The 12,274-nt window shown below is 36.0% G+C and overlaps 1 protein-coding gene across 2 annotated transcripts in view; it reads left to right on the forward strand.

Moving 5' to 3' along the window:
* Positions 1 to 12,274, forward strand: part of RFX3 (regulatory factor X3) — a 293,053-nt gene that overhangs the window by 118,697 nt on the left and 162,082 nt on the right. For both annotated transcript variants that reach the window (XM_053573811.1, XM_053573820.1), the window contains one exon: positions 7,051 to 7,175. In XM_053573811.1, coding sequence (XP_053429786.1) covers positions 7,059 to 7,175 — 117 coding nt within the window. In that variant the 5' untranslated portion in view covers positions 7,051 to 7,058. The remainder of the gene's footprint in view (positions 1 to 7,050; positions 7,176 to 12,274) is intronic.

Consider the following 12,274-nt stretch of genomic DNA (forward strand, 5'->3'; position numbering starts at 1 on the left):
TTGATTTTTTTTGATAGGATAAATTTAAATTCTTGAAGCAAATGAGTCTCTCTGTATTAGATCTGCTGTCATCTATAAAATATTTTGTAAACTCTAGGTTAGTGAAGGTCATTATTCTTGATATTCTTTTCCATATTATAAAAATTGTAGCTTTGATGACATCATGAAAGAGTGTATTGATCATATACTGATGATGGCACATATGTGTATTTGTAATTAATGTAATATTTGTGTTTTCATTGAAATTCAGAATTGAATTTTTTAGTGCCTAAAGTATCCATAAGCTGTTTAATCTCTTTAAATTTGATTTCACTAACATAACCTCACTGTCTGCTGCTGTCCGTGCAGTAGACTAGCAGGGTGATGAGAGGGCGTTAATATTGAAGTGAGACAGACATGGACTTGAATCCTAGCTTTATCTATTAATAGTTCTGTGGTCCTACCAAACGATTTAGTTCTCGAAACCTCAAGTTCCTCATCTATAAAATGGAAATATCTACTTCACTGCCAGAATTCGCAGTAAATATATGCAAAACATCTATCTCATAGTATGTGCTTGATATAGGGTAACAATAATGAAGTTGATAATAGTTTTATTATAAAATGCAGAGTGTACATTATCTTTCATTTCTAAGTATTATTCAGTACATGGTCCGTCCAGTTGTTCTAATTACTGTTAGGATTGAATTAACAAATAGGCAGAATCATTTAAAGTTTTGTCTCATAGATTTTAGTAAGAATCTTTCAGTATATTAATTTGTTCTCAGACCTTCCTTCCAAGGTTAGGACACTTGGGAGATTTTTGTTTGCTTATTTGGTTTTATTTTTCTTTTATCAGGGTACCACCATTTTCTTTTTAGTATATGTCATCTAGATAAGACTGATTGCCTAGTAAGTAATGAACATGAGTGGAAGGTACTGGAATGATGCCAGTAGTTGACTGGACAGCTTATTTTGTTGTTATTTCCCCCACTCTACTTTCGTGCATGATGACAGCTTCTCTTGATAACTGGAAATAAAAATAAATAACAAAACAATTCTTAGGTCATTTTAGCGGTTTGGCTTCTGTGTTAATGGATTGATTTATTTAAATTTTTGGTAATTAGTCCTTTGTAATTAAAAACCTCACAGTAATTTAATTTGATTTTTCTTTCTTAGACAAATAGTTTTTCATAATCTATTCTGAGTCAAAGGAGGAATTAGGAGAAAACCGTTGTTTGAAAAGTAAAAAAAGTTACCCAGGCAACCTGTATATGTTACCAGCATGCTGATTAATCATCTCCAACATTAATCACTGTCATCAGTTATTACAGGAAGATGATTGCTGAACACTCTACACTATTATCATTCCATCATTTTTCTACAGATCTATTTAGTACAAAAGTTTTATTGTACATAGTAGTGACGATTACAAAATCAAACCTAAATCAAGAGGCAGAACCTTTATAATATAGAAAGTCATGAATTTCCTTTTTATATCCCTTTTACTTGATTTATTGATTTGATAAAGCCCTGTGTTTTACAATGAATGCATTTTTCATAGGGGTGTTTTTTTTTTTTATTGTTAAATCATAGCTGTGTACATTAGTGCAATCAAGGGGTACAATGTGCTGGTTTCATATACAATCTGAAATATTCTCATCAAACTGTTCAACGTAGCCTTCATGGCATTTTCTTAGTTATTGTATGTAGACATTTGTATTTTGCCTTTAGTAAATTTCGCCTGTACCCATTCTAAGATGCACCTTAGGTGTGGCCCCACCCATTACCCTCCCTTTGCTTAGTAGTTGACTACAGTTTATAGTTTAACCAGTTTCTTTCATTTGTATTGGTTGAAAGGGGGAAAAAGCCAAGTCATAGTGTTTTAAAATCCTAGGTAAAATAACCAGTTCAATATAGTACTTTTGCTAAAGTTTTAAAAAATTAAATTGTTTATTTAGCTATATGTATAACACATATTAATATATATTTACTTGAAAGTTGCCTAATATCCTTTTTTTTGAGACAGAGTCTCAAACTGTTGCTCAGTTTTTTTTTCGATTTTTACTAGCGATGGGGTCTTGCTTTTGCTCAGGCTGATCTGGAACTCATGAGCTCAAGCTATCCACCAGCCTCAGCCTCCCAGAGTGCTAGGATTACAGTGTGAGCCACAGCACCTGGCCTATCCTAGTGAAGAATTAGAGAAATCTTAATAGTTTTTCATTATCTATTCCGGAATAGTAAGAAATGGGTACACTTCATACTAATTTTATGTGTAGGAAAGTGAATATTGACAATTCAACCATCCCCCAAAGTACTACTTAATTTAATTCTCTTAATTTTAATGAAGATTTTAATTGTTGTGAACATTATGAATACTACTATAATATTATTTTCTAACAGTTAAGAATGCAGAATTAGCAATAGAAGTTATATGATGCAGAACTTTAATTACAGTGAATTTAGATCTTTGCATAAAAGTACACCCATTGTTAAAGTCCTTGTTCTCTATTTTAAAAATAATAATTTTCAATTACAAAATATTTTTCTATACATGGCATTTCCATGTCATATGTTGAACCATGTTTCTTATGGTCTCATTAATAAGTTGTTCTGGAATATGATTATATTAAGCATGATTTACGGTAGTCATTAAATAACCAATAACTTTCGTTAATTTGGTTCAAGTGGGAATTAGAGCTTGCATCTATTGTCATTCTATGATAAGGAAAAAGGATAGACATTCTCTGTTACACTTGAAAATTAAGTTAAAAGTTTTTATTTTCTACACTGAATTAAAACCTGTTACATTCTGGGTGGCGCCTGTGGCTCAAGGAATAGGGCGCCAGTCCCATATGCCGGAGGTGGCGGGTTCAAACCTAGCCCCGGCCAAAAAAAAAAAAAAAAAAAACCTGTTACATTCTTTAAAGTAAAAAACATTCTTTAGTGGAACTAAACTTTGCAGACTTTGTTTTTTGGGGAGAGCAAATTATTTCAGGATGAAAGACCGCAATAAAAATTAGATGCTGCTATCTATTTTTATGCTAGTCCAGTTATATAGTTCTGTTTGATAAGTAACTGTTTAGGTCAGACTATTAAACCATTTAATATAGCTTGTACATTGTGTGTGATAAAAGGAATCCAACTGTGAATTTGAGTGTATTAAATAATCTTCAGGAAGTACCACAAAGAACATTTCAATGTCTTAAGACTTAGAGGAAGGCATGTTTGTTGCAAACACATTTGCTTTGCCTAGGTTTTGCCCATCAGGTTGAAGAAATGCTAATCTTGTTGCATTCAGCAGCTGGGTTTTTGCAATATTCTTTTCCTTCTCATAGGGGTTAATTAGTCTTCTTTCAAAATGTGGCCTATTTAGCTGTAGATTTGCATGATTCAGCTAGAGTTGGCTGTACAAAGCAGAACCGTTAACAGGCGGGTGTGTCCAACTGCTTAATTAGCCAGAATAAAAAGGTCCTTTGTCAAACAAGCATCTGTTGCTCATGACACACCTGACAGCCACATTAGGCAGGGATGACTAGACTGAAATTGTGCGTGTCTCTCCTGTAAGAATATACAGCTTATTTACATCTGGGCTGCATCATTGACAAACTGCAGGGGTTTATTTAGCTTATCAAAATGGATTAATGTGACTGCATTTGTGACTGATAAACAAATATCACTTTAAAGGAAGGCTGTGAAGGAACCAAACTAAATTACTCCCAAACATAAACAAAACACCAGAAACCACTGCTGGATGAATGGAGACACCTTGGATGTACTCAAACTATTATGCTGGGAGTACAACAAAACTTAGGGAGCATGCTAAGACACTGCTCTCAGGTGATCGTCCTACTTCGCAAAAAAGTTGGAAAGCTACCAAAATACTATGAATGTGTCAGTGGGCTTAAATGATCTCTTCAGCAAAATTTGGCAGGCAAGTTATACTCCTCAAACATGCTTTAACATTCTAATTGATCTGCTGTTAAATCAGAATTAATCAGTTAAAATGCCTCTGAGAAAATACTTATTAATTGGGTTTTATTATGGCCTCAAGAAAAAGAATACTTCCTAATATACTTCAGTGTTAGAGACAGGTTGTCTGTACATTGTTATTGGAAATGTAAATCTAACACTGTGAGTTAAGAACATATATGTATATGTATGTATATATGTATTTCACATCATGGCTTTAGAGTCAGAGAGACCTATTAGATTGAATTCAGGATCTTCCTTTTACTAGCTGTGTCGCTTTTGACTAATACTAATCCTTTTTTGACTCCCTTTCTCATCTCTTAAGTGGGAATGATAACACTTCCATTATGGAGCTCTTTGGAAGATTAATCTTAAGTACTTAGCTTGGTGCTGGCACCAGGAAAGGACTTATTAATTGAGATCCAACTATGATTCTGACCTTTTGGGACAATCTTGGGAAGGGATGTGATTGAGATGCTGTCAAGTCATAAGGCGTGATAAAGAGACTTTCCCAAAGCTGAGGAAGATAGTGAAATCAGAGAATGAAGTTGTATCTGTGAAGGAAAAATGGAGTTTCTGGTTACCCTCAAAGGATTCACAAACTCAGATATTTATAGAAGCCAGTTCAAGTGAATAAGTATAGCCACTTAAATGACTTGACTTATAAAACATAATATTGGCTCCTTTTAAAACAAGTTCACATTTTCCTTGAAAATCTTATACAGTTTCCTAACTTTTAAAATGTTGGCATTAAGAATTTTGTCATTCAGAGCCAAACAAGACATGTCTGTGGGGTCTAATATAGTTCAGAGGAGAGTAATTTCTAAATTAATGCCTTTTAACTTCTGATAAGTTCTCCTACGTGGTTTATTGGAGTTGTTAAGAATTTTTTTAAGGTAGGTTTAATTTTTAAAGAGAACTTCTTTCTTTACATTTTTGCATGTATTTGATCTAAAATATATGCCAAAGTATGGTTTGTGTACCAAAAATATGTAGACTGGTCTGCAATATGATATACAGGTGTGTGAGCAAGCTTCAGTAAAGTTCCCAGGCAGCACTAGGGGAAATAGGAGGGAGTTTAACTGAGTGACTGTATTGTAAGGAACTTGTCCACCTTTGATTTAGCAGTTTATTATTATTATTTTTTTGTGTGTTTTTTTGGCCGGGGATGGGTTTGAACCCGCCATCTCCATATGGGACCGGCGCCCTACTCCTTGAGCCACAGGCGCCGCCCTGATTTAGCAGTTTAAAGGAGAAACCATCCCTGCCATTCCTGTCTTCTTCATCTGAATACTAAACTGACAAAGACCATTAGCCACCTAGAGTTGGCAAGAGAGGCTGGGAAAACCTCACTGAAGATGATTTCGGAACATCTGGTTTATTCGCTCTTTGCAGACAAACATTATATCACTCTTACATGGATTAATCTATTAATGAATTAACACATGAAGCATTTAAATGAGTTCTCAGCATATGCTAAAATAATCATTGTTTAGTTGTTAATTGCTATACATTTGTGTGTACTAAGGTTTATTATGCTTCTGTGAGGTATTTACTAACAAAAGAATGAGAAAATGCTAAATCACCTAAAGAGGTGCTAATGTCAAAGGTTAGAAGGAAAATTAAGCACAGATCAAAAGTGAAAAGGCCCAGTCCTGATCTGCTCCAATCACCTTGGACAAGGCTCTCTCTTAACTCTTAGTCTCCTCATTTATAAAATAAGAGTAGATTTGATGTCTTCAAATGTTTCTTTCTAAAATTGACAAAACATGCTAAGAGGAGTTAATTTTCTCCTTGCTAGAACTGAATATGCTCAGAATTTTCTTAAGGAAAATTAATGTTCACCATATTCTTCATAGAATTAAACCATAATTCAGTATTTTCCTTAGGCTACCAATTAAATACTGTTCTCCCCTACACCCCTACCCCCAGGGAAAAAATTAGAAATCTGGTCCTTGCTCAATAGCAAAGAAATTCATATTTATTTTCATATTTTATTGAATATATAAGTAGCAAAAGGGGATGTGAACCCCAGGAAGCCTGGGAAAGCTTTCTTGTTACAGTAAATGCTGCAAAATGTAAGAGGTTAAGGACCGAAAATGAGAAATTATTCCAAGACATGAACTAAAGGAATCAGAGTCTAGGTTCTGTCTGTCGCACTTGGGTGCGAGTGGGCTGAATCTGAAAAGAAGTCAGTATGTGGGTTAAGGTGGATGGGAATATAAGTCTGGTGGGGTAGGGATTGGTGCATTCATTCTTTCCTGAGTGGAACGTTCACGTACTCATTCCTTCATGGGTGGGAACTTTCTTTTGGGGCAGGTCCCTACATTAGGCCCTATCAACATGTAATCCTGGTTTTGTAGGTTTGGCATGTAAGAATGGCAAAATGTGTCATGTTGCATTTTGAATGAGAGAAAGCGAAATTTTATGTCTTTGTGTGCAAGTCTTATTTATGTGACGATGCCCATCTTTTAAAAGATACCCCACCCTTTTTTTTGGCTCTCTTTTATGTAGAGTATAATTGAATTTTGATCTTAGTACCATATCATACCACAGGCAGAGAAAATTAGTGAACTTGATCTTGCCAGTTAATGTTTGGATATGCAATAATTTTTTTTGTAAATGGTAAAAGGACTGACTGTAGAAAGGACTTTTCTAAATCATACTTCAGTGACATCCTGATAGCCTACATTCTAGACACATAAAAGTGTCTGGAAAGTATAGTTCATGACATATTTACATCCAACTGGGGTTTCTGTTCTAAGGATTGAATATAATAATTTTGAACTATAGTTTATAAGGGGATTGAAACAATTTGTAACGTAAGATTTAAGGCAGGTAACTTTCAATGAAATTTAACCCTGATAGTCTCAGGATAAGAGGTACTAATGGGGACTTTTAAAAGTTGATTATTATTTTTCTGAATTTATTTAAAAAGTAGTCAAAATGACTAATAACATCCATGAACTACCATGGCAGTATGTTGAGTTAAAAGATATTGTGAGAGTTGAAAGTCATGGTATTGGATATTAAGAACAAGTGTAATGAAGCTAGTGATGAGAATATTTTAAACCTTATTTCTATTTTAATGTATTTCAGAGACCATCATGCAGACATCAGAGACTGGGTCGGACACGGGTTCGACAGTGACTTTACAAACATCTGTGGCTAGTCAAGCAGCAGTGCCTACACAGGTGGTACAGCAAGTACCAGTACAGCAACAGGTAAGGAGCTGCTGCTCTCAGGGAAGATGCTATTACTTTCCCTGTGTTGACTTTCCACCATAGCTGCATCCAAAGATTATTTGGACTTTACTTTCTTGCCTCATTAGGTGCTAAGATAGGAAGAGTTCATTTCTTAGGTTTCAGCAAAAGGCTCTTGACCATTTCCTGGATGTGCTAGGCTGTAGGGAAGCAAAGATATTCATGCTATAATCCTAATTCTGAAAGAGTCTCTTTTGACTCCTAAACAGAGTTAGTTTTTCTGATTTAACCACCTTTTTATTATGATTAATTTTATTACTTTCTTATTGTTTGGGATCATTGAAAGTACAAAGAGTAAGGTTGCACTGATTGTATTTGTTAGATGAAGTCCCTCTTATAATTGTGTCCTACCCCCAAGAGGTGTGCCATACATGGTGATTCCCATCTCCTTCACCCCCTCCACACTTGCTCATCCCCCCTACTTTGATTAGCTCATGTACAGCTTTCATATTAGAACAGAGTACGTTGGATCTTCCTTCTCCATTCTTGTGATACTTTACTAAGAAGAATGTGTTCCACCTCCATTCAGGTTAATACAAAAGATTTAAAGTCTTTGTCTTTTTTAGTGGCTGAATAGTATTCCATGGTATACATATACCATAGCTTGTTAATCTGTTCCTGGGTTAGTTGGCATATAGGCTGTTTCCACATTTTGGCAATTGTAAATTGATCAGAGATAAACAGTCTAGTGCAAATGTTCTTATAATAAAAAAATTTATTTTTCTTCTGGGTAGATGCCTAGTAATGGGATTGCAGTATCAACTGTGAAGTCTAGCTTGAGTTCTTTGAGGATTCTCCATACTTCCTTCCAAAAAGGTTGTATTAGTTTGCAGTCCCACTAGCAGTGTAAAAGTGTTCCCTTCTCTCCACATCCCCACCAGCATCTGCAGCCTTGTTACTTTGTGCTGTGAACCATTCTCACTGGGGTTAGGTGATACCTAAGGGTAGTCTGATTTGCATTTCTCTGATGATTAGGGACAATGAGCATTTTTTCATACGTTTATTAGCCATATGTCTGTCTTCTTTAGAAAAGGTTCTATTCATTTCTCTTGCCCAGTAATACCTGTGATTGTTGAGTCTTTCTTTGTTGATTAGTTTGAATTCTATATAGATTATAGTTAAGTTTTAGTCTGATTTGTACTATGTGAATATATTTTCCCATTCTGTAGGTTGTTTGCTTTGGTGGTTGTCTCCTTAGCTGTACAGAATCTTTTCAGTTTAATTGTGTCCCATTTGTTTATTTTTGTTGTTGCAATTGCCATGGAAGTCTTCTTGATAAAATCTTTCCTCAGGCTGATATCTTCAAGTTTTTTCCCCACACTTTCTTTGAGGATTTTTATTGTTTCACACCTTAGATTTAAATCTTTTATCCATCTTGAATCAGTTTTTGTAAGTGGTGAGAGGAGTGGGTCCAGTTTCAGTCTTTTACATGTGGTTATCCAGTTCTCCTACACCATTTTCTGAATGTGTATTCTTTTCCCCAGTGTATGTTCTTGTTTGATTTATCAAAGATCAGGTGGCAGTAAGATGTTTGTTTCATCGCATGGTTTTCTATTTGGTTCCAAATGTCAAAGTCTCTACTTTTGTGCCAATACCATGCTGTTTTGATCACTGTGGCCTTGTAGGATAGCCAAAAGTCTGGCAGAGTGATAACCACAGCCTTGTTTTTATTACTAAGAATTGCTTTGGCTATATGGGGTTGCTTCTATTCCATGTAAAATGAAGAATTATTTTTTCTAAATCTTGGAAATATGATGATGGTATTTTAATGGGAATTTCATTTAATCTTTAGATTGCTTGGGGTAATATAGACATTTTTCATGTTGATTCTTCCCAGCCATGAGCATGGTATGTTCTTCTGTTTGTTAATATCTTCAGCTATTCCTTTTCTTAGGGTTTCCTAATTTTCTTTATAGTGGTTCTTCACCTCTTTTGTTATATATATTCCTAGGTATTTCAATTTTTTTTTCGAAGCTACTGTGAAGGGAATTATGTCCTTGATTAGGTTCACATCTTTGCTATTATTGGCATATACACAGAGATACTGATTTGTGGACATTGATTTTATATCCTGAGACATTATTGTATTTTTTGATCACTTCCAGGAGTCTTATAGTTGAGACTTGGGGTTCTCTAAGTATAAGATCATATCATCAGCAAAGAGTGAGAGTTTGACTTCCTCTGCCCATTTGGTTGCCCTTTATTTCCTTCTCTTGCCTGATTGTATTGGCTAGAACTTCCACCATTATGTTGAATAGTAGTGGTGAAAGAGGATAACCTTACCTGGTTCCAGTTCTAAGTGGAAAAGCTTTCAGTTTTACTCCATCCAGTATAATGTTAGCTATAGGTTTGTCATTGATGGCTTTGATCAGATTTCTGAATGATTCTTTTGTTTTTAGTTTCCTTGATCTCTGATTTAGTTTTGGATGTTTCTTTTGTTATGCTGTGTTTAAGCTTAGATTATTCTTCTTTTTCCAATTTCATAAGATGGTTTGTGATTTTTTTGATGTGCTCTCTTTCTGTTTTTCAGGTGTAGGCATCTAAAATGATAAATTTTCCTCTCAGGACTGCTTTGGTGTATCCCACAGGTTTTGGTAACTTGTGTCTTCATTACTGTTTTGCTTGAGCAAGTTAATGATTTCCTCTTTTATCTCTTCTGAACCCAACTATCATTCAGCAGAAGGTTGTTTAATTTCCATGCCTTTGTGTAGAGTCGAACATTTTTGTTGGAGGTTAGTTCTACCTTTATTGCCTTGTGGTCTGAGAAGATACAAGGCAAAATTTCAATTCTTTTGATTTTCCTGAGTTTTGATTTGTATTTTAGGACGTGGTCCATTTTGGAGTACATACCATGGGCTGATGAGAAAAATGTATATTCCTTAGCTTTGGGATGGTGTGTTCTGTATATGTCTAATAATCCCATTTGTTCCAGGGTTACGTTGAAGTCCTTTGTATCTTTGTTTAGTTTCTGTTTAATGGATTTGTCCAGTTCTGTCGGAGGGTATTAAGGTTGATTAAGTCTAGGGAGAGGGGTGATTGCTGGTGTTATGGGATATCTTATTGCTCAGACCCATCAAGGTCTATTTCATAAATCTGGAAGCATTTAAGTTGGGTGAATAAATATTTAAAATTGAAATGTCTTCTTGTGCATTGTTCCTTTGACCAGTATAAAGTGTCCATCTTTGTCTTAACTTTAGTTGCTTTAAATCTGCTTGTATCTGAGAATAAGATTGCAACCCCTCCTTTCTTCTGATTTCCCATTTGCTTGAAATATTGTTTTTCATCTCTGAGTCTTGATTTGTCCTTCAAAGCTAGTTGTGTTTCCTGGAAACAGCATATGGATGGCTTATGCTTTTTTTATCCAGTCAGCCAACCTTTGTCTCTTCAGTGGTGAATTCAGGCCATTGACTTTATTCAGAGAATTAATAAGTATGGTGAAGTTATATTCTTCTTATTTTGTGAAAATCCATTCCGTAGTTTTTTTCCTTTGCACCATTGTAGAAGCTAAGTTTTGACCTTTAGCTTCTGGGTGTTTAGTTTGCTGGTGGTCCATTGTGATGGTCAGTGTTGAGAATAGATCTAAGTATGTCCTGTAGAGGTGGTCTTGTTGCAGATTTCCTCAGTGCTTGTATATCCACAAAAGATTTGATTGCTTCATCAATTTTCAAGGTTAGTTTAGCAGGATACAGAATTCTGGGTTGAAAATTGTTTTGCTTAAGAATGTTGAAGGTGGATGAGTATGCTTTTCTGGCTTGGAAGGTTTCAGTTGAAAAGTCTGCTGCAATCCTAATGGTTCTGCCTGTGTAGGTAAGTTTACACTTACTCCTGTCTACTTGCAGAATTTTTTCTTTCCTCTTGATTTTGAACAGGTTCCTTATAATATGTCTTGGAGAGGCTCTCTTTGATCTGAGATGACCAGGGGTTTGATATCTATCTGAAAGGAGTGTGTCTGGGTCTTTAGTAAAACTTGCAAAGTGTTTATTTATGATGGTTTCCAGTAGGGCTTCCGTTCTTTTGGGACAATCTCCTTCCCCTTCAGGAATCCCTACTATTCATATGTTTGAATGCTTCATGGAGTCTCGTAGTTTTCTACGTGCCTGTTCTGCTTTCTCTCTCTTCTTTTCTGCTTCTTTAACTACCTGGGTTAACTCGTAAACTTTATCATCTAGCTCTGAAGTTCTTTCTTCTCCATGGTATAAGCTTTGATACTTTCTACTGCATCTTTATATTCCCTGATTGCTCTGCCTTATCCTTTCTGTATTCTACATATCTCTCATCTGACTTTTGGTTCTCTCTTCCATTTTCTCCTTCATTCCTTTTATTGTCTTTATCATTCATATTTTAAATTCCCTTTCTGTCAAGTCCATTAATTCTTTATGGGTGTAGTCTTCTGTAGTAGCTGTGTTGTGGTCCCTTGGGGGACTTCCTCTGTTTTGGTTTTACATGTTGCCTGAATTTTTGTGTTGGTTCCTCCTCATGTGTTCCTTCTTCCTGTTCACCTCTTTGTTCTCCTTTTCCCTTCTCACTGCCTCCTTTGTTTCAAACAGAAGTCCTTGCTCTTGATGACAATATGTTGCATTATGTTGCTGGGACACCAGGTGGTGCTGTGGTTTTTTAGGAGAGGGAGAGCACAGCCTTCAACCTCTATGGTCCATATACCAAATTTAGTTGGCTTTGGTGATCACCTGATTGTTTAGTCAGCATTCGCAACCTGCCAGGTTGGAGTCTTAAAGCTCATAAGAGTCCTTCAGGGGTAGGTTTCGTAGTGCTCCATGACTTCAGTTCCCATAGGGTGTGTGGGAGGCCCTCCGCCTGTCCCAAGCATGGAGTCCTGATTCTGGCAGGTGGAATTAGGATGGCCATGCTTTAGCCCCCTGCTAAGCCCTTCTCATGACCTTCCCACAATGGCAGCCCCCTGGTCACAGAGAACTTCTCAGTATGGCTGCCTCACCAGCCACCAAACCTATGGTACATCCACTCCAACTGGTATTCAAATCTGGTTTGAGTATACTGTTTGAGTCTGCCCCTTTTTCAAGATTTCCACTCAATGGGCAGCTTCC

This window comes from Nycticebus coucang, chromosome 2 (genome assembly GCF_027406575.1).
Source record: "Nycticebus coucang isolate mNycCou1 chromosome 2, mNycCou1.pri, whole genome shotgun sequence".
NCBI classification, from domain to species: Eukaryota; Metazoa; Chordata; class Mammalia; order Primates; family Lorisidae; genus Nycticebus; species Nycticebus coucang.